The sequence below is a fragment of the Caretta caretta genome, chromosome 2 (genome assembly GCF_965140235.1).
Source record: "Caretta caretta isolate rCarCar2 chromosome 2, rCarCar1.hap1, whole genome shotgun sequence".
Lineage (NCBI taxonomy): Eukaryota > Metazoa > Chordata > Testudines > Cheloniidae > Caretta > Caretta caretta.
This window is the reverse complement of record NC_134207.1, coordinates 180,441,430-180,459,079: the sequence shown is the minus strand read 5'-3', so window position 1 is coordinate 180,459,079 and position 17,650 is coordinate 180,441,430. Positions and strand designations below refer to the sequence as shown.

The window sequence follows — 17,650 nt, the reverse complement described above, 5'->3', positions numbered from 1 at the left end:
GCGTGCGGAGCCCCCCTCCTACCCCCAAGTCCCAGGGTCTGCAGGGATGTGACAGCTGCTTCCGGGAGTGGTGCAGGACCAGGGCAGGCAGAGAGCCCTGCTGTGCCACCAACCGGGAGCTGCCCGAAGTAACGGCCTCCTGGCCAGAGCCTGCGCCCCACATCCCCTACCACACCCCAACCCCCTTCCCCAGCCCTGAGCCCTCTCCAGCACCCAAACTCCCTCCCAGAGCCTGCACCCCTCACCCCCCTGCACCCAACCCCCTGCCTGAGCCCCCTCCAGCACACAAACTCCCTCCCAGAGCTTGCACCCCCTCCTGCACCCCAACCCCCTGCCCCAGGCTCAGTCTGGAGCCTCCTCCCGCACTGTAAAGCCCTCGGCCAAGCCTGCACCCCCCTGCCCTAGTGAAAGACAGTGAGTGAGGGTGGAGGAGAGCGAGCGACAGAGGGAGGGTGCACGGAGTGCGCGGGGCAGGGACTTCGAGAAGGGGCGGGACAGAGGCAGGGCAAGGGTGTTTGGCTTTATGTGATTGGAGTGTTGGCAACCCTGGTCCCTCACCCTTCCTTCGGCTCCCCTTTGCCGGACGGCCAGTGCCTATGTCAATCACCGCTTTTATCCCGCCCCTTTCCCACTCCTCTACAAGCAAGGAGGATCGGGATTCAATCGGTGGGTTAGGTTGCGCTGAGACTTCTGCACGCACATGCGCAAGAGGGAGGCTGGGGGGTGCCTGAGCCCGCCTATCACGTGACCGCTCCGGCCGGCCCGAGGGCGGAATTGTCTCCTGCGGCGCGTGCGCCGTGGAGGCGGGCGCTGAAATTCAAAATCCGAAGAGCGGTTTGGGGTGGTGGTTTAGCCACTCCCGGGGCAGCGCGAGAGGGGACGGAGTCGGGGGTGCCGGGCGGCGGCAATAGCAATGGACCCTTTCACCGAGGTGAGCGGCCGGTCCCCTCCCCCACGGCGGGGGAGCGGACGACCGGGCTTGGAACGGCCCCCGTGGGAGGGCAGATGGGGGCGCTGGGATGTCGGACCCCGTGGGGGGAGGGTAACGCTCAGGGCGGCGGCGGCGGCGGCGGCGGGGGGGGGGGGGGCGCGGGCGGTCGCCGCTGTACGCGAGCTCGGTGTGAATCGATTCTTCCCCGCCCGCAGCCCAAACCGTTGCTCTTTCAACACGCTCCTGGGCTGCGCCGTGCCCCGCTGAGGGGTGGCCTTGGCAGTGTCTGCGGGGTGGGCGGCCCGTGGGGGTGAGATACCCCCCCCCCCCGCGCTGCTCCCGCAGCAAAGCTGGCAGAGAACGGTAAGGTGCCACCCCCTGCTGCCGCCGCCGAAGCTGCCCTTTCTTGCGCCCTTGGTGCCGGATGCTTCCCGCTGCCCAGCCTGTGGGACGTGGCTGGCTCCCGCCCGGTGTGTCGGGGTGCGCAATGGGCGGCTCGCTCGTAGCACGGGAGAGACCAGAGCAGTGGCTCTCGGACTTCTGTACTGGTGACCCCCTTTCACAGAGCAAGCCGCTGAGTGCAACCCTCCCTTATAAATTAAAAACACTTCAAAATCTATTTAACACCATTATAAACGGTGGAGGCAAAGCGGGGTTAGGGGTAGAGGCTGACAGCTCCGCGGCCCCCCCCCCCCCGTGTAATAACCAATCAGGGGGTCCCAACCCCAGGTTTGAGAACCACTGGCCTAGAGGCCATTGGGCAGGGCGCTCCCACTTAGCGCGTCCAGCAGATGTAGCCACCCTTGTGGAGTTTCTCCCTTTCCTGACTTTATCATATGGTCAAGGCGGCGGCTGCTTCTAGGATGATTGTTAGAAGTGGCAGTGCTTAGGTGATGTGTGGCTTCTAAATACAAAATGTGAAGTCAAGGTGAACTGAGTGAGGTTGAACAGAGTCTGAGTCTGTATGGTGGGTGCAACTGATCTAAACATGCTACTTGCAGAAAATAAAACATCTGAAGAATTGTCCTAACTCCAAAGAGATGACACTGAGGTACTAACGTGGAGCTGACTTGTGTGACTTGTTGATGTGTTGTACTGAACACTAATGGCCTTAAGAAGTCTAATTTACCCTTTTTTAACCGAAAACATTTGACTCTCTTATCAATCAGTGTATATATACATTTAAAATGAATGGAGATGATCAGATTTTCTGCTGTGATAAAATTTAAAATCTTAACTGAGACTGGTCTAAACAGTTTGTGCACTGATGTAACTGAAGCTTAAAAACGAATTCTATACTGATTTTAGTTAAGTTATCGCAGCCTCCCCCACATACACTCTTAAACTGGTTGAAGAGTATCTGAATGTTTTACTGTGATTTAATTTAAATGATTGGAAGAGAACCTGCACAAAGAGGTAGCACTCATTTAATTAAATTGGAGCACAAACTAGCTCTGCCCTTAGTTTATGTTAAAACGGAGTCCATCTAGTTTCTATGTATGTAATGTTTGTTATATATAAACAACTTAACGTTGCTTCCTTAATTGGTAATGGGTGACCTGATGAGACTTGTATTAAATTCCTTTTCAAGTCTAAACTACTGAACTGAATTTAAAATAGTTTTGCATGGTGGGAAGTATTCCAATATGCATACAACCTTCTTGTACATAACTGAATTTTGAGAAGTACAAGCTGGAGCTGTTAGGTTGTTCCTTAGAGTAAACTTTATTCAAATATTTCACAATACTAATGGGTACCTCTCTCCAGTGCTTCAAGAGAGAAGCGTCCTTCAAGTAACAACTTTTTGGAGGAACTGATTCCACTATTTCTGGAAAGGAGTATGATATGCTAATATTGGTCAGCCTTCAAGCCTAACACAACTGTCCTTGAACTAAAATTAAATACTAAGCAACATCTGCTTAATATTTTAGATACATGAGTTGTATAATATATCTCTTGATAAGCCTCAGGCTATGCCTACACCGCGTACCTTACAGCAGCACTGGTACGCAGTGTAGCTGATCTTTGTCAGCAGGAGACAACTCTCCTGCTGACAAAATAAAGCCACCCCCAATGAGTGGCAGTAGCTTTGTCGGCGGGAAAGTGTCTTCCGCTGACAAATTGCTGTCCACGCTGGCGCTTTTCATCAGTAAAACTTTTGTTGGCTGGCGTGTGCAGGATTTTTTTTTTTTTTCCTTCAGGCTCCTGACCGACAAAAGGTTTACCGACGAAAGTGCAGTGTAGGCATAGCCTTAGATACAAAAACTAACGCAGATCTTGACTTCTGAATGTCAGCTAACAATTTATCACTATGTCTTGTCTACACTACAGACCTATATCGATGTAACTACGTCACTTAGGGGTGTGAAAAATCCACACCCCTGAGCGACACGGTTATGCCAACCTAACCCCCTGTGTAGATAGTGCTATGTTGGCAGGAGAGCTGCTCCTGCTGACATAGCTACCACCTCTCTCTCATCAGCTTAGTGTCTTCATAAAAGTGCTACAGTGGCGCAGTTACGCCTATGCAGTGTTCTAAGGCCTGGTCTACACTGGGGGGGCGGGGGGGGTTGATCTAAGTTACACAACTTCAGCTATGTGAATAACTGAGTTGACATACTTAGACATACTTACTGCGGTGCCTTCACTGCGGTGAGTCGACTGCTGCCGCTCCCCCGTCAACTCTGCCTGCGCCTCTCACGGCAGTGGAGTACAGGAGTCGATGGGAGAGTGCTCGGGGGTCGATTTATCGTGTCTAGATGCAATAAATCAACCCCTGCTGGATGGATCGCTGCCCGCCAATCAGGCGGGTAGTACGGACATACCCTTAGTGTAGACATGCTGTCAAGGTTCCTTCCCCACTCTGAACTCTAGGGTACAGATGTGGGACCTGCATGAAAGACCCCCTAAGCTTATTCTTACCAGCTTCGGTTAAACACTGCTACCACCAAAGTGTTACACAAAGAACAGGGGAAGTGCCCACTTGGAAACGCCTGCTTGGGGGGGGAGGAGGGGGAAGAATCAGGTTCTTAAAAGAAGAATTTTAATTAAAGAAAAAGTAAAAGAATCACCTCTGTAAAATCAGGATGGTAAATATCTTACAGGGTAATCGTATTCAAAACACAGAGAATCCCTCTAGGCAAAACCTTAAGTTACAAAAAGACACAAAAACAGGAATGTACATTCCATTCAGCACAACTTATTTTATCAGCCATTTAAACAAAACAGAATCTAACTAGATTGCTTACTGACTTTACAGGAGTTCTGACCTGCATTCCTGCTCTGGTCCTGGCAAAAGCGTCACGCAGACAGAGAGAACCCTTTGTTTCTCCCCCCCAGCTTTGAAAGTATATTGGTCATTTTGGTCAGGTGCCAGTGAGGTTATCTCAGCTTCTTAACTCTTTACAGGTGAAAGGGTTAAAGGTGTCTACCCTTCCCTTTATATTTATGACACATGCCCTTAACAATGTTTGGCTGTGTAGGGGAGAAGTGGAATAACTTGGAACCCAACACTTGTATGCACCTTTAAGATATGATAATAGATCATGCATGCACTGTGTATACATTTAGTTTATTATATATTTAGGAAGTATGTTTTTATGGCAAGTACTAAAACTGTGAATATTCTAATTAAACTTCTAGCCCTTGGCAAAACCCTTGCACAACACGGTAAGACTCTTCCCCTCCCCTCTCCCCCCCCAAATGCCAGTGGGCTTCAAAACTAATTCTAACGGTCACTTCAAAGTGTGGCTTACTCATCAAGTGTGTGAGAGCAGAATTTGAGTTATGACTATTACTTGGAAAACTTGAGTATGCTGCAAACCAGTAAAAGTTTGAGCTTAACAATGGAGCTGCACATTCTTGTGAAATGACATCCTAGCAGCAGCAACTGAAATTTAGCTCAAGCTGGGCTAACGGAACAGAATGGAATGTAGATGTGTATTTGAATTACTCTGAGTGTCCCACCTTACACATGCTATTTAACTATTCCTTTGCTGCATATTTATTACTTAGTCTCTGCATCTGAAAATTTTCTCTCACATGCATGGGTCCCTGTGCACTTCACTTTTTTTGTGGGGGAAGTGGGGTAGAGCAAGGGAACAGGGTGGAGTCCAAAACTGACATGCAATTTGTCATTATAGGCGCTCCTGCCTTCATGTAGTTTCCCAGAGTCCTCCTTTGTTACAGAAATTTAGAGTCAGTATTTTGCTTTTACACAGAACTGCTGAGATTGACATGCCATTAGTCATACAACAAGAACATAAGAATGGCCATACTGGGTCAGACCAGTGGTCCACATAGGCCAGTATCCTGTCTTCTGACATTGGCCAGTGGTAGATGCTTCAAAGGGAATGAACAGAAAACAGGGCAATTATCAAGTGCTCCATCCCCTCTCACCCAATCGTGCTGTCAGAGGCTTGGGGACACCCTGAGCATGGGATTGCATCCCTGACCATCTTGGCTAATAGTCATTGATGAACATATTCTCCATGAACTTAACTAATTCTTCTTTTGACCCCAATTTTACTTTTGGCCTTCACAACATGCCCAGGTTGACTATCAGTGGATAAAAATCCATTATTAAAAAAAACAATTTTTTTTATTTAAATCGGGTTTTGTATTTAAATAGGATTTTTTTTGATAAAATGTTTTTTTGAGGAAAACAACCTGTCTAAAGATAGTTTTAATTAAGATATATTATAACTCAAAGATATCTCATCATGTAATAGGGATTATAAATTCTAATTCTATAGTATGGAGACAATATATTCACGTAATGTTTAAGAAAAGTTTTGTAAATGAGTTCCGATAGTTCACGGATTAGGGACCCAATTTTATGGGGCCCCAGAGGCTTCTGTATAGATTATTTAGGTTAATCTTTCTATCTATCCAATGGGACTCAGTGCTGAGTCTAGAAGATACCATCAGAGATGCTTAGTTTTGCAGGTCTCAGACTGTGGATTTGTGTCTCCAGAGATAACATGCTTTAACAGCAAAAATGTTTTTAAATAAATAAAATAATATATAGAGGTGAGAAATAACAGACCTTACCCTATTGTCCCTCTGCAAATTTGTGTACACAGTCAATCCCTTAACTCTCTCTAAAAGTGTAAAGTTTCAAAAAGTTCAGTGAATAGAAGATTGTTGTGGGTGGAATAGATCTTTACAAGGAGAAGAAGTCTGGAGATAAATGTGAGAAGTGTGGGACAGGCAGTAGAAACAAAAGTGAAACTGTTTGAGCAGCATATTCCAGAAGTCTTGAGGTCTTTGAGCGTAGCCTTCATTGGTTTGAGATCTACCATACCAGTCTCTCACTAGAAGGGAAAACCTACAATGGCAGCAGGCCGTAAAAGAGACCCAGTTTGGGTCTCATCTGTCTCTGAGTTGTGAAGAATATGTATTAAGGTTATAACAACCAACAAGAACGCACTTTTATATAGAAATCCATGATTAAATAGAGTCTTCCTGACTAGTGATTTAAATCAAATCCACCCTGTTGACTATGCATTGAGTGAAGAAGTACTTTATTTTGTTAGTTTTAAACCTGCTGCTTATTAATTTCACTGGGTATGAACCTGGTTCTTGTATTAAATGGAGGGGGTAAATAACACTTCCTTATTCACTTTTTCCACATTATTATTGATTTTTATGAACCTCTATCATATCTTCCCCTCTGTACCCCCCTTAATTGTCTCTTTTTTTCCAGGCTGAAAAATCCCAGTCTTTTTAATCTCTCCTCAGATGAAAGATGTTCCATACAACTAATCACTTTTGTTGTTGAGTTGGGGCGATCAGAACTGTACACGATATTCAAAGTGTGGGCATATCATGCATTTATATAATGTCATTATGATATTTTCTATCTTATTATCGATCTCTTTCCTAATAGTTCCTAACATTCTGTTAGCTTTTTTTGACTGCCGCTGCACATTGAGCAAATGAAACTTTGTCTAAGACTCTGAAGTCTTTTAGACAGTTAAACTCTTAAATTTATATTTGACTGCCATGCATCAGGGAGGATAATGGGTTACGACAGCTCACAGAATTTAACTACTTTGTGCCATCACCACAACACAGTGCTAAGTACTGCCTTTTCAAAGTGAATTAGAACTTTCATAACTGAACTTTGTCTCAAAGTGCTTAATTTAGCTCAAAGGAGTTTGTCACGCTTAAAAATTGATTAAATCAAGCAGTACTGTATTCCTTAAGCAATATCTGATACAAATACTTTAATTTTAAATAGTACTTGAAGGCAGAGTAACTCCAAATATCACTTGTTACAACTTCTAAACTTTCATTGAAGTGATTTATAAGTAATGAAGTGGGTCAATACAACCAAAATGGAATGTGAACTATAACAATCAGATCAGTTGATCAGAAGAAATATCCCATATGTTTGGGGCGTAACTGATATATCTTTGTTTAAATCTTTCCTCTTTTAAATGGAATACTTTTGTCAGTATAAAGACAAATTTTGTGGTTTTGTTTTCTTCTGTTTAGACATGGTAGTGCAGATCTCTTTTTTTTTTTTAATGGCATCCTCTGCATCCATGATATCTTCAAAATGCTCTTCTTTCATCTCTCTAATCCCTACATCCCTTTGGCCATGCTCACTTCAGAACCTGTTAATGGTGCACCTCAGTCAGCTAGAAGGGTTGCTGTAGAGCAGAAGTCGGCAACCTTTCAAAAGTGGTGTGCCGAGTCTTCATTTATTCACTCTAATTTAATGTTTCGCGTGCCAGTAATACATGTTAACGTTTTTAGAAGGTCTCTTTCTATAAGTCTATAATATAACTAAACTATTGTTGTATGTAAAGTAAATAAGGTTTTTTAAATGTTTAAGAAGCTTCCTTTAAAATTAAATTAAAATGCAGAGACCCGCCCCCGGACCAGTGGCCCGGACCTGGGCAGTGTGAGTGCCACTGAAAATCAGCTCGCGTGCCACAGGTTGCCTACCCCTGCTGTAGAGAATGCACATCTGCAATACAGCTGGCATGTACACCAATTTTGGCAACTTTGTTTAAAAAACAAACAAACTAGTAACCAAATACTTGGCTGTTTTTAGCAATGCTACTGTTACAGTTTAGAAGTCAGTTGTCACTAATTCACTGTTAGTCACTGTCACTACGTATGAATTTCTTTATTTAGAAGGATAGTGTAATTAGTAAGCTTGCAACATCTGATAGATGTATAGTCTTTTGTTTCCATAGTGAGAATTTTTTGCATAGGACAGTGGTCCCCAAACTTTTCAGCGTCGTGCCCCTCGTGCCCCGTCCACGTCTCCTCCACACACCTGTCCATGGATCCTGGGGAGGTTTGGAGATGCTGTGGACAGGAGTAAAGGGGCTGGGGCCGGAAATAGAGCTGCGGCCAGGTGCTGAGGCTGGGGGCAGTGTCGGGAGCTGTGGCTGTGGCCAGAGCAGAGCTGGGAGCGTAGTGGGGCTGAGTGGTGCTCTCCCCGCACTCTCTGTGGGGCCCCGCCACGCTCCCTGAAAATTCCTCTGTGCCCCCCTGGTGGGCACACCTGACAGTTTGGGGACCTCTGGCGTAGGACGTTAGAAACATGTAACTGAGAACTTACTGTAAAAATTCAGGGTTTCAGTAATTTATACTTTATTAGTAACACGCGTTTCCACTAGAATACCGAAGTATGTAACAATCTGTGCCTTTCTAAATATTTTAGAAACTTCTTGAACGAACCCGTGCCAGGCGAGAGAACTTGCAGAAGAAAATGGCTGAGCGACCCACAGCAGGAATGAGGCCCTCGATACAGACAAAGAGAACGAGAGAACCTTTGTCAGAAACTAGTAACCAGTCACCTTTGTCCGGTGAAGAAGGTATCTTGAATAGGCATAGTACAGAATAAGAAACCTCTTGGAAAAATCATATGGATCACTGTTTCTATGTGAAAATTCCCATTTATTTCTTTCAACACATACTACTTTGACTAAAAAAATACTACTTTTTAGCACCAAAGTTTAACGCTCTTCTTTCTAAACTCAGCAGTAAGGGATGCTATTGCCTGCGTTTTTAATTAGGTCCAAAATGTGACTAGCCTCTAAACTGGTGGCAAATGTCTTGCAGATGACGAAGTAACTTTAAACTATTAAGTGGGCACTAATTTAAACACATCACTGCTATGAAAGTCGCTCGCCTTAGTTAATAATAGTGAAACACATTGGGGAATGCAGAGTTTAAAGGGACAATCAAGATTTGATGATGGACATAAAGACTGGGCAACTATTCTCTTCTCTCCTCCCCCCCCCTCTTTTTTTTTAAATGAACTCTTACATAAGACGTAGTGGAGGGCTTAAAAATTAAAAAGCTGTTTCAGAAAGATGAAGTATGTCAGTACTTTTAATTGCAGGCTGTGAAGATTATGGCTGATAACTGACTGGTTCAAATACTTTTAATTTTTACAGTGAAACCTAGTACAAAGCCATCCCCATCAAAAAGGCTGTGTTCTGACAGCATGGAGGTTCCCGTTTCTAGTGCCGAGAATAGACAGCCAGTTAATTCAACTTCCATGAAACCTCTTCCTCCTGAGATGAGGGCACAGCCACAAGCAACTGCAAATAACAGGGCTCCCTCAGTTCAGCCTGTTCCACTGCTTGTTGAAAAGGAAGAACAGAACTTGAAATCTGAAGTACCTGTAGCCCTTACAGTCAAAACACGTATGCAGAAACTGGCACAACAGCGACGTTGCTGGGATGATAATGGTATGTCCCACTTCATAGAATTTAAAAATTAAACCGTTTGTCGTGACAGTGGTGTAAGCAAGCACAAGAAAAAAATTTTCTCAGTGACTGTTCCTGACACAGGATTTCTTTACAAAAAAATATGAAAGTCAGGAATTTAATGTTAATACTGTAGGAAAAGAAATGGGTGTCCAAAAAAAATGAGAAATCATTGAGAATACACCTTCTGTACACTCTCTCTAATAAACCCTATCTGATTTTTACATCGTTAAAATTGATGTAATCAGGTTTTAAAAATTTAACATTTCTTGGGTTCTAGTGAAATAATCTGCCATTGTCTTTGCAAAATAACCTAACTCGTTAACAATTGTAATTGAGTTGCTTAGGAACTCTATTTTTACAAAAGATTGACTTTTTCTAGTGTCTTATGTTTCAAAAAGTGTGTGTAGCTCTTAACTACCCGTCTTAATTTTCAGATTCATCTGAAAGTTCTCCCCTATCTCCCCTCCTATCAAAAGAACAGGCCGTTTCCCCACCCAAACAGCCATCTCTCACAAGTGATACCCCTGTGGGGAGAAAAGGCCGTTTAGCTAACCTTGCTGCTACAATTGGTTCCTGGGAAAATGATCTAAGTCATCCATCTGCAAAGCAAAACAATACACAAGAACAGCCTGGCACTGCTTGTTTATCCAAATTGTCCACTACAAGTGAAGCATCTGCTCCAATCAATAGTGGCAGTGTAAAGCAGGAAGCTGCATCCTGTTCTCAAAGGGCTGTTGAGGTATCTGTAAATAAACCAGCAACCTCTAAGATATCGGTGAGTGATCAAATTTAACAACAAACCTGATGTCTTTTTATTGTGGGATGGATGTTAACCCTTACATGTCTAATCTGAATGTTAGTGACAAATGATCATGACCGTTTTAAAATGAGTAGCCTTAATTATTTCTTGCTTATTATTTCAATCTTAATACCGTTGATCATCTGACACTTAAATGGTATCATAAGCTTCTTCTCTTTTCATTGCAAAAATTAAGATGGGCCATATGAGCAAGAGAGGGGAGCAATGGCTTCCAAATGTATGTGAATTGCACTTCTTTTTAGCCACCAGTGGGGATTTGTAAGAGTGGCACACTCCTTGAGTAAATTTGACAGGCAGGAATTATGCGGGTATGGCTTTTAGAAATCAATTGTTCATGTGGTTAATTGTGACTCTCAACTGTAAATGTAAAGGTTTTTATAAAATGCAACTCAGACATCTGAAAGTAGTAGCATCTGTTAAGAAAATTATCCCATTCATGAACTTGCAGTGTTCCACTGAACTTAGAATTAAGGTTAGATGAATATTAAATAATATGTACAACAGGTGGCAAATTATGGAATCAAATATTGAAAAACTGATATATTTGATCTAAATGCTTTAAAGGCATCATGTAACTTGTTCTGCCTTTTCTGTTGCTCTATTGGGAAATAAGAGCTATGTGCAAAATTTCTTCATCTAGCCTTTTCTGGGTGAGTGAAGAACGTGTGGTCTTCCCATTTAACTAAGATCATATCCATATGTATATTTCTTTTCCTCTTTAGGGACCAAGTTACTTAGGAAAAGCCTCTAGAGTAACCAATCCCAATCCTAAGGAATCTGAGGTACCACAACTATTAAAAAAGAAGCCGTGCAGCCCCCAGAAAACAGAGGAACGTAAGCCAACAGTAAAACCAATCTTATCGCAGCCAGTTCAGTCCAAAGAAGAGCCAATCAAAAGAACACATGTGCAACCTGAACATAAGGATAAGCCTACAACACCAGGTAAGTGACTGTGTTTGTTTTTTAAAGCAATGAGTGATACAGTTGATTTTTAACCCTTACCTTCAGTTTTAAATTTAACTTATTGTAAATGTTTCCAACAAACTGTACTAATCTTTTTTTCCTGCGGTCCAAAACTACGTTCCAGCTAATGCTGGTCTATACCATGTAATGGTTAGCTGTTCATATTCTGAATTATGGCTTAGAATTTCTTGTAACTTTCTACTAATAGAATTCTAATCAAGCATCCTAGTAGTAATTTAAGAGAACTTCCATAAATATAGCTTCCATATTCTCATCTTTTTCTGAACATAGTTCTCAGTAGAACCATTTTAAACTGTGAGCTAACTTCTTTGTAGATAAAGAATATTTCAATCCCTTTAAAACCAGGTTTCAAAATTTTGGTGGTTTTTGAGCCCTTTCTGTGGTCTGCTGAAGGAATGCTCTCTCAGGCCTTTAGCAGTTGCCACTCTGGGTAGGGATCAACATCCCTTTCCCTTCTGACTAGGGGTTTAGGCTTACAGCACCTTTGACCATTGGGATCATAATGAATTGAATCAATTCAAGCTGGCCTTTTATTCCCAAAGTTCTGTCTTTGTCTCCTGTGTCTTTTGAGCCAGTCCCTAACCAGTATATCCAAACCACCCCAATGGATGGTACTTTCCTGGAGCTATTAATATTCCCAGTCACCGCAAGAATTACCCCCACTGTTTCTAGTTCTTGGCGGAGCTGCAGTAACCCTCCATTATGGAGTGGAACATAATCCCTCGCCTACAACTATACATATTAACTTTATGGCAGTTATACAATACTCTCCAAAGACACTGCATATGGTTGTGATATGTCACACTAGCCAACTTGGTACATTTAAAGTGATTTGCAAATTATTAAATCCTATAGGTTCTTGCTGCATATGGACCAAAGAGGTGTTCGGTTGATATCTTTCATCCATTCCTCAGTTTCTAAAGATATGTGTATAATGTCTGGATTTTTATGAGAGCTCTTCTAGTGACTCTTAATGATGTGACACTAGAAGATCTGGGAAGACTGCTTGAAAGTAATCAAACAGTCTCCGCTACCTAGCTGATCAGCTTTACAAAGAACTGAGCTGGACTGGCAAACTGAACTTTATTTATTTAATGATAGCTCTGCAGTTTTGTTTCACTAAGTTTCTCTTTCCAAGACTCACTTAGAGTAGAAGACAAATCTATGCTATTATACCCAACAATGCTATTTTAAAGTAAGGTAAATGCCAAACCGCTTCTCCACCTTGTATTTCTCAGCCATGTTGTACAGACTTGTGAGTGAGATCTGGTTCTGGAGAGAGTAGGTGAGGAAGCAAACCATTTTAACTATCAGCTGATGGACCTTTGTTTGCATTGAGAGACATCTCACACTCTAAACTTTGATTTGCACTGCTGTAATGTCCATTAGTCTTCTGTTTGGAGCCAGAGCAACAATTACATGCTGAGCATGTTCAAAAGATAGTGGAGTAAGATATGCAAAACATTGAAGGCTTTACAAGAAAGCAACTAATGTGTCTATGGTCTAAAAATTGTTAGAAGTGTATGATTCTTACAAAGTTTAAAACCATTGTTTTTGTAGGGGGATCAGGAATCAAACCCTTTCTGGAACGTTTTGGAGATCGCTTTCAAGAGAATAGCACTCAAAGTCCTGCTACAACTACTACGGGATACAGAACACCCATTATTACCCCAAACACAAAGACAATCCAGGAAAGACTTTTCAAACAGAATGAAACATCCTCCACTGCTAGTCTAGCACAACAGCTCAAGCAGGTATGGTTTGCTAAATTTTAATAGCTTACTTATAATCTTCAGGAATGTTTCTTAATGCTCTAAAACTGCCTAGGGATTAAAAAACAACAAATTGCTACAGCCTACAGTATGTTCTTGTATAACATATATTTCTCTTCTGCTTAGGAACGTGAAAAAGAACTTGCTTGTATTCGTGGCCGGTTTGACAAGGGCAGTCTGTGGAGTGCTGAGAGAGGTGAAAATTCAAAAAGCAAACATCCAGAAACTAACATGGTAATATATGTTGGAGTGTATTTTTGACGTACCCATCTATAAATGGTCAGGGAACCCAGAACACATGGATAAGCATGTAAATGTACAATAATCTATATTAATCTTTGCTTGCTACAAAATCTTAACTTTTTAAAAATACTTGAAAGGAACAACTTATAGTGTGTGTACTCTTGAGTATATTTATATCTGCCAATATTTTAAAGGAGAATTTCACTTATTTATTTCTGAAATTCTAATAGTATCTCAACATTAGGTTTGCCTCACCTTCAAGGTGCTATTTTGCAATGTTAAAAATTTGCCATTCTGGATATATAGTGGGTTTTTTTTTTTTTTTTTAAATAAAATACTTCTCTCCATGGAATCTGACTTGCTGGGTCATTGCATCTGAGTAGGAGCCTCCTAGCTGTAACTTTTTTATTTTCTAGTCTTTGAAAATAAGACTATTTTTATAAAATTTGTTTTGAATAAGTAATAAGGTTGTGCCTCGAATGTTCAAATATCATTTAGTTTTACAAGCCACAAGTTACAGTACATTCTGAGACTGACTTTAGTGTAATTTTTTCTTATTCAGGAAAGCCAAGCTCAAGCTAGTTCAAAACAGCTCGCTAGTTCAGATGCTACTTCGTTTGTAGCAGCAGAAAAGACCACAGCATCTGAGATATCAGTAAAATCTGTCCCCTCAGAATCTTCAGGTGAGAACAATCCTCCTTGAGTTGATATGATTAATATTGGTGTAAAGGGTTTAGTGTTCATACTTTTGTTATGAACGTTTGGGACTCACAGCACTGGTTACAACTGGGCATAGTGTATAGGCATACTACTTCCCCATGTGCTGCCAATGCATCTTGATTCTGACACGTAACATCATTGCACTTCCAGTCCTAGGCGTCTTTAACAGACTGTCAACCAGGTAATAGCATTTATGATATAGGCAGATGTGAACTCAAATCACAAACTGACATTAATATTTTAATCTGACTTGTGTATGTAGGGAGTGGAGACAGTATATGTGAGTGCTGTAACTACCCATACTGGAATAATAAAACTGGGGAGCAACCCAATTGAGTGTAAGACTTACTTCCTGACTTCTGAGAAGTGTCCCCTTTCCTTCAATGTGATAGGCATCATGAAGCAGCCAAGTGTCTATCACTGTAGGGGAGGAGGAGTAGCAGCAAGAGTGGGCTCCCTGAATCCGGCAGAATCTGGGAGGCTTATAGGACACTCCACCAAATACTTAACAGTCAGGGAATGAGAACTTAGGTGACCTGCCCCATAGAGGAAAAAGGGACAGAGTTCCCCTTTAACACCCTTGTGCGTAGAGATGCTAGGCTGGCTCTGCATGCCCAAACACAGCTGTTGAGGGCCAGGTGATCTTCTGCCCCAGTTTTTTTTGTAGTGGGGTGGCTCCTATGTCTTCCTTCGGAGCAGAGTGGCAGTCTGTCAGTACTGTTCCCATCCAAGTGTCTCTCCATTCAGGGAGTGGGGGAAAGAGTCTTCCCCAGTGTCCCATGATGTTCAATATATTTCAGATTAAAATTTAAAAACAAAACAAAAAAAACTTATAGTAATATTTTGTGGATTATTCTTTTCTTCCACTTGTAGGTTTATGGACTTTTTAAGAATTAGAAATCAGACACAGTGGATAGTTCCGGCCATACCTGCAGAAATTTTACCTTATTCCTTTTTTTAAACTTCCCAGACACTTCAAAATGTGAAGAGACTGAAAAACTCAGTCCTCTGAAGACCACGTTGCTAAAGAATCCACTAAAAGTAGTATCTGTCTCAAAGCTTGAGCAACTTACAGAGAAAGAGAATGGTTTGTAACCCTTCATTAGCTAGTCCTAAATAAGCTTGTTCACTATTATTTTGTCCAACAAAACATCAATTTCCCGCAAATTAAGTGGGCTTCTAGTTCAGCAAGTGTCTTTTGCTATCAAAGCATATATTTGAGATCAAATTCATATGAACATTACCGGGTTTCTTTAATTATTTTATTGTAATTGGAAAATAGAAATATATTGTGATATTCAGACTTCAAAGGAACACAAGAAGGCTGGTGTGTGAACTTATTGCAATGAAAAAATAACTGGTCCTACAGTGATGAAACACTCATTTAATTTTAAGACCTCAATTCAAAGTTGGGATTTGTTCGCTAAGTGCACCTTTAACTGATTTCAAGTGCCAATACTTTATGAAGTTATAGAAATAAGCCAGCAGAGAACCACTTGGAAAATATTATTGCATCTTCTATTTAATTACTTCCGCCTCTTTTTTTAATAAAGATAAGTGCTTTAAATGTACTACAGGATATGCTCATAAGTAATCTTGGGATCTCTGACTTTTCAGATGCAGTATGTGAAATTGAGATGAGTGTGAATGATGAAATGAATAGCTCAAAGGTAATAAATGACATCTTTGATGAAGTTCTTCAAGAGGATGGGCCAGACATAGAAAAACTAAAAAAAGAAATGAGTATGAACCTGGAAGCTGAGAGTGATGATGAGCAGGAAGAGTCACTGAATATTTCATCAATGTCTCTGCTAACTCCATTAGCAGAGTCTGTTGGTGTTGTAAGTCCAGAGGTAAGAACAGATATTAAATACAGGGATCTACAATTTGACTGTACACCAAAAATGTTATTTCATAAATGTTTGTATTATGTATTGTGGTCCCTGAACAACTATGAATAAAATGTGAGACTTTTCTATTAAATCAGTGAAATATTTACATTCTTGTCCTCCACATTCTTGCCAAAATCCGTCCAATTTAAGCCACTGTGCCTAAACATTTGTTAAAATAGCATGCAATCCTGTTTAACCTCTTCTCATAAGAGAAGCATCATATGCCTTGGGCAGTACGACTATCCCCACTTATTCCATGACCTAATCACTGATGCAGAATTTTTTTTCACGGGGTTTGCTCCCTAGTTTTAACACTCCCAAAGCAGCTCTGTGAGATCTCCTCGAAACAAACAGCATCAGCTTGAAAGTTTAACTCTGGTACCTGCTATTCGCTGCTGATAGTGCGAAGGCAAGGGGAAAATAGTAGTTATCCTCCTCTTTCCCTCTTTCTATTTTAGCATACTTCACCCATGATAAACTGTGCTCTGTGGCTTGAAAGAGGTGCACACCAGCTTCTTTATTTTTCCTATGACTGTCAGTTAGAAAGAACTGCAGTTTTCCCTGGTACTTGCCCTTCTGTGGTGGTGTGTGGTTGCAGGGAGGAGGGTCAACTAAATCACTCTGGCAACATTGTAGCAACTGTCTGCAACCCCTCCCCAGTTTAACAGCTGTTGTTTTATTTGTGAAGTGGCTGCATTTCAGTAATATAAAGCTTTCCTTTCACTTCTTAACTTTCATTTCTTCATAACGATCAACTTTCTAGAAATGGAACAGCTGAAAGATTATTCATGTTACTACTTGTTTTCTAAAGAAATCATAGGGCTTTGCAGGTCAGAAGTGGTGGGGACAAAACTATATGTAATCTACTTTTTTTTTTTTTTTTTTTTTCCATCTGCACTTCATACTGAACCCTGGACTTCTTCAAACTTTCATCTAGTGAAATCACGGTGTAGTGGTGGAAGAATCATAAGAAACATTTTGGCAAATCTTCCTGCTATGTGATTCTGGGGTTATAGCTTACAAGATAGTTGCAGCTTGGTGTTTGCTTATATAACAAAAATGCTAAAGAAAGATTAAACTCTTATTTTACATAGGGTTTAAAAGTACAACTAGAAAAGGAACATTCTGACGCACTGCTTCCAAGAAGTTATTGTTAAATCACATTACTAGTCAAATACTTGCCTTTCCTTGGAGATGATGTGTCTATCTTGAAGTCTTTACTTAGCCAGAACTCCCATTAATGTCAGTGGGAACACTGGCTGCATAAGGATTGCTGACTCTCGTTCTTGGTCATCAGTCAGAATCTAGTAAATTTGTTTCTGGTCCTAGATACAGTGCTGTCTGTTAGAATAAAATATAACAGAACTAATTATGCAATAAGATACTTATCTTCCCTTAAGATATTTTAAGGGTTTGTGTTTCCTGCTAGTGGATCTCAACTTAATGTCAAGCTGACAGCATCGTGTTCTTAAAGACTGACTATGTTCAAGTTTCAACCAACCTGTCAAAGTACCTAAAGGGGAAGGCAAGGAACAATCAATTAAACT

At 41.5% G+C, this 17,650-nt stretch overlaps 1 protein-coding gene across 3 annotated transcripts in view; it reads left to right on the top strand.

Annotated features, from left to right (window-relative positions):
* Positions 1 to 802: 802 nt before the first annotated feature.
* ANLN (anillin, actin binding protein) overlaps positions 803 to 17,650 on the top strand; it is a 41,058-nt gene continuing 24,210 nt past the window's right edge. The window contains exons 1-10 of one of the 3 annotated variants that reach the window (XM_048839206.2): positions 803 to 931; positions 8,616 to 8,769; positions 9,355 to 9,651; positions 10,107 to 10,447; positions 11,215 to 11,434; positions 13,037 to 13,230; positions 13,375 to 13,482; positions 14,054 to 14,174; positions 15,182 to 15,298; positions 15,829 to 16,064. In XM_048839206.2, coding sequence (XP_048695163.2) covers positions 914 to 931; positions 8,616 to 8,769; positions 9,355 to 9,651; positions 10,107 to 10,447; positions 11,215 to 11,434; positions 13,037 to 13,230; positions 13,375 to 13,482; positions 14,054 to 14,174; positions 15,182 to 15,298; positions 15,829 to 16,064 — 1,806 coding nt within the window. In that variant the 5' untranslated portion in view covers positions 803 to 913. The remainder of the gene's footprint in view (positions 932 to 8,615; positions 8,770 to 9,354; positions 9,652 to 10,106; positions 10,448 to 11,214; positions 11,435 to 13,036; positions 13,231 to 13,374; positions 13,483 to 14,053; positions 14,175 to 15,181; positions 15,299 to 15,828; positions 16,065 to 17,650) is intronic. The other 2 variants (XM_048839207.2, XM_048839208.2) reach the window with 2 other exon arrangements.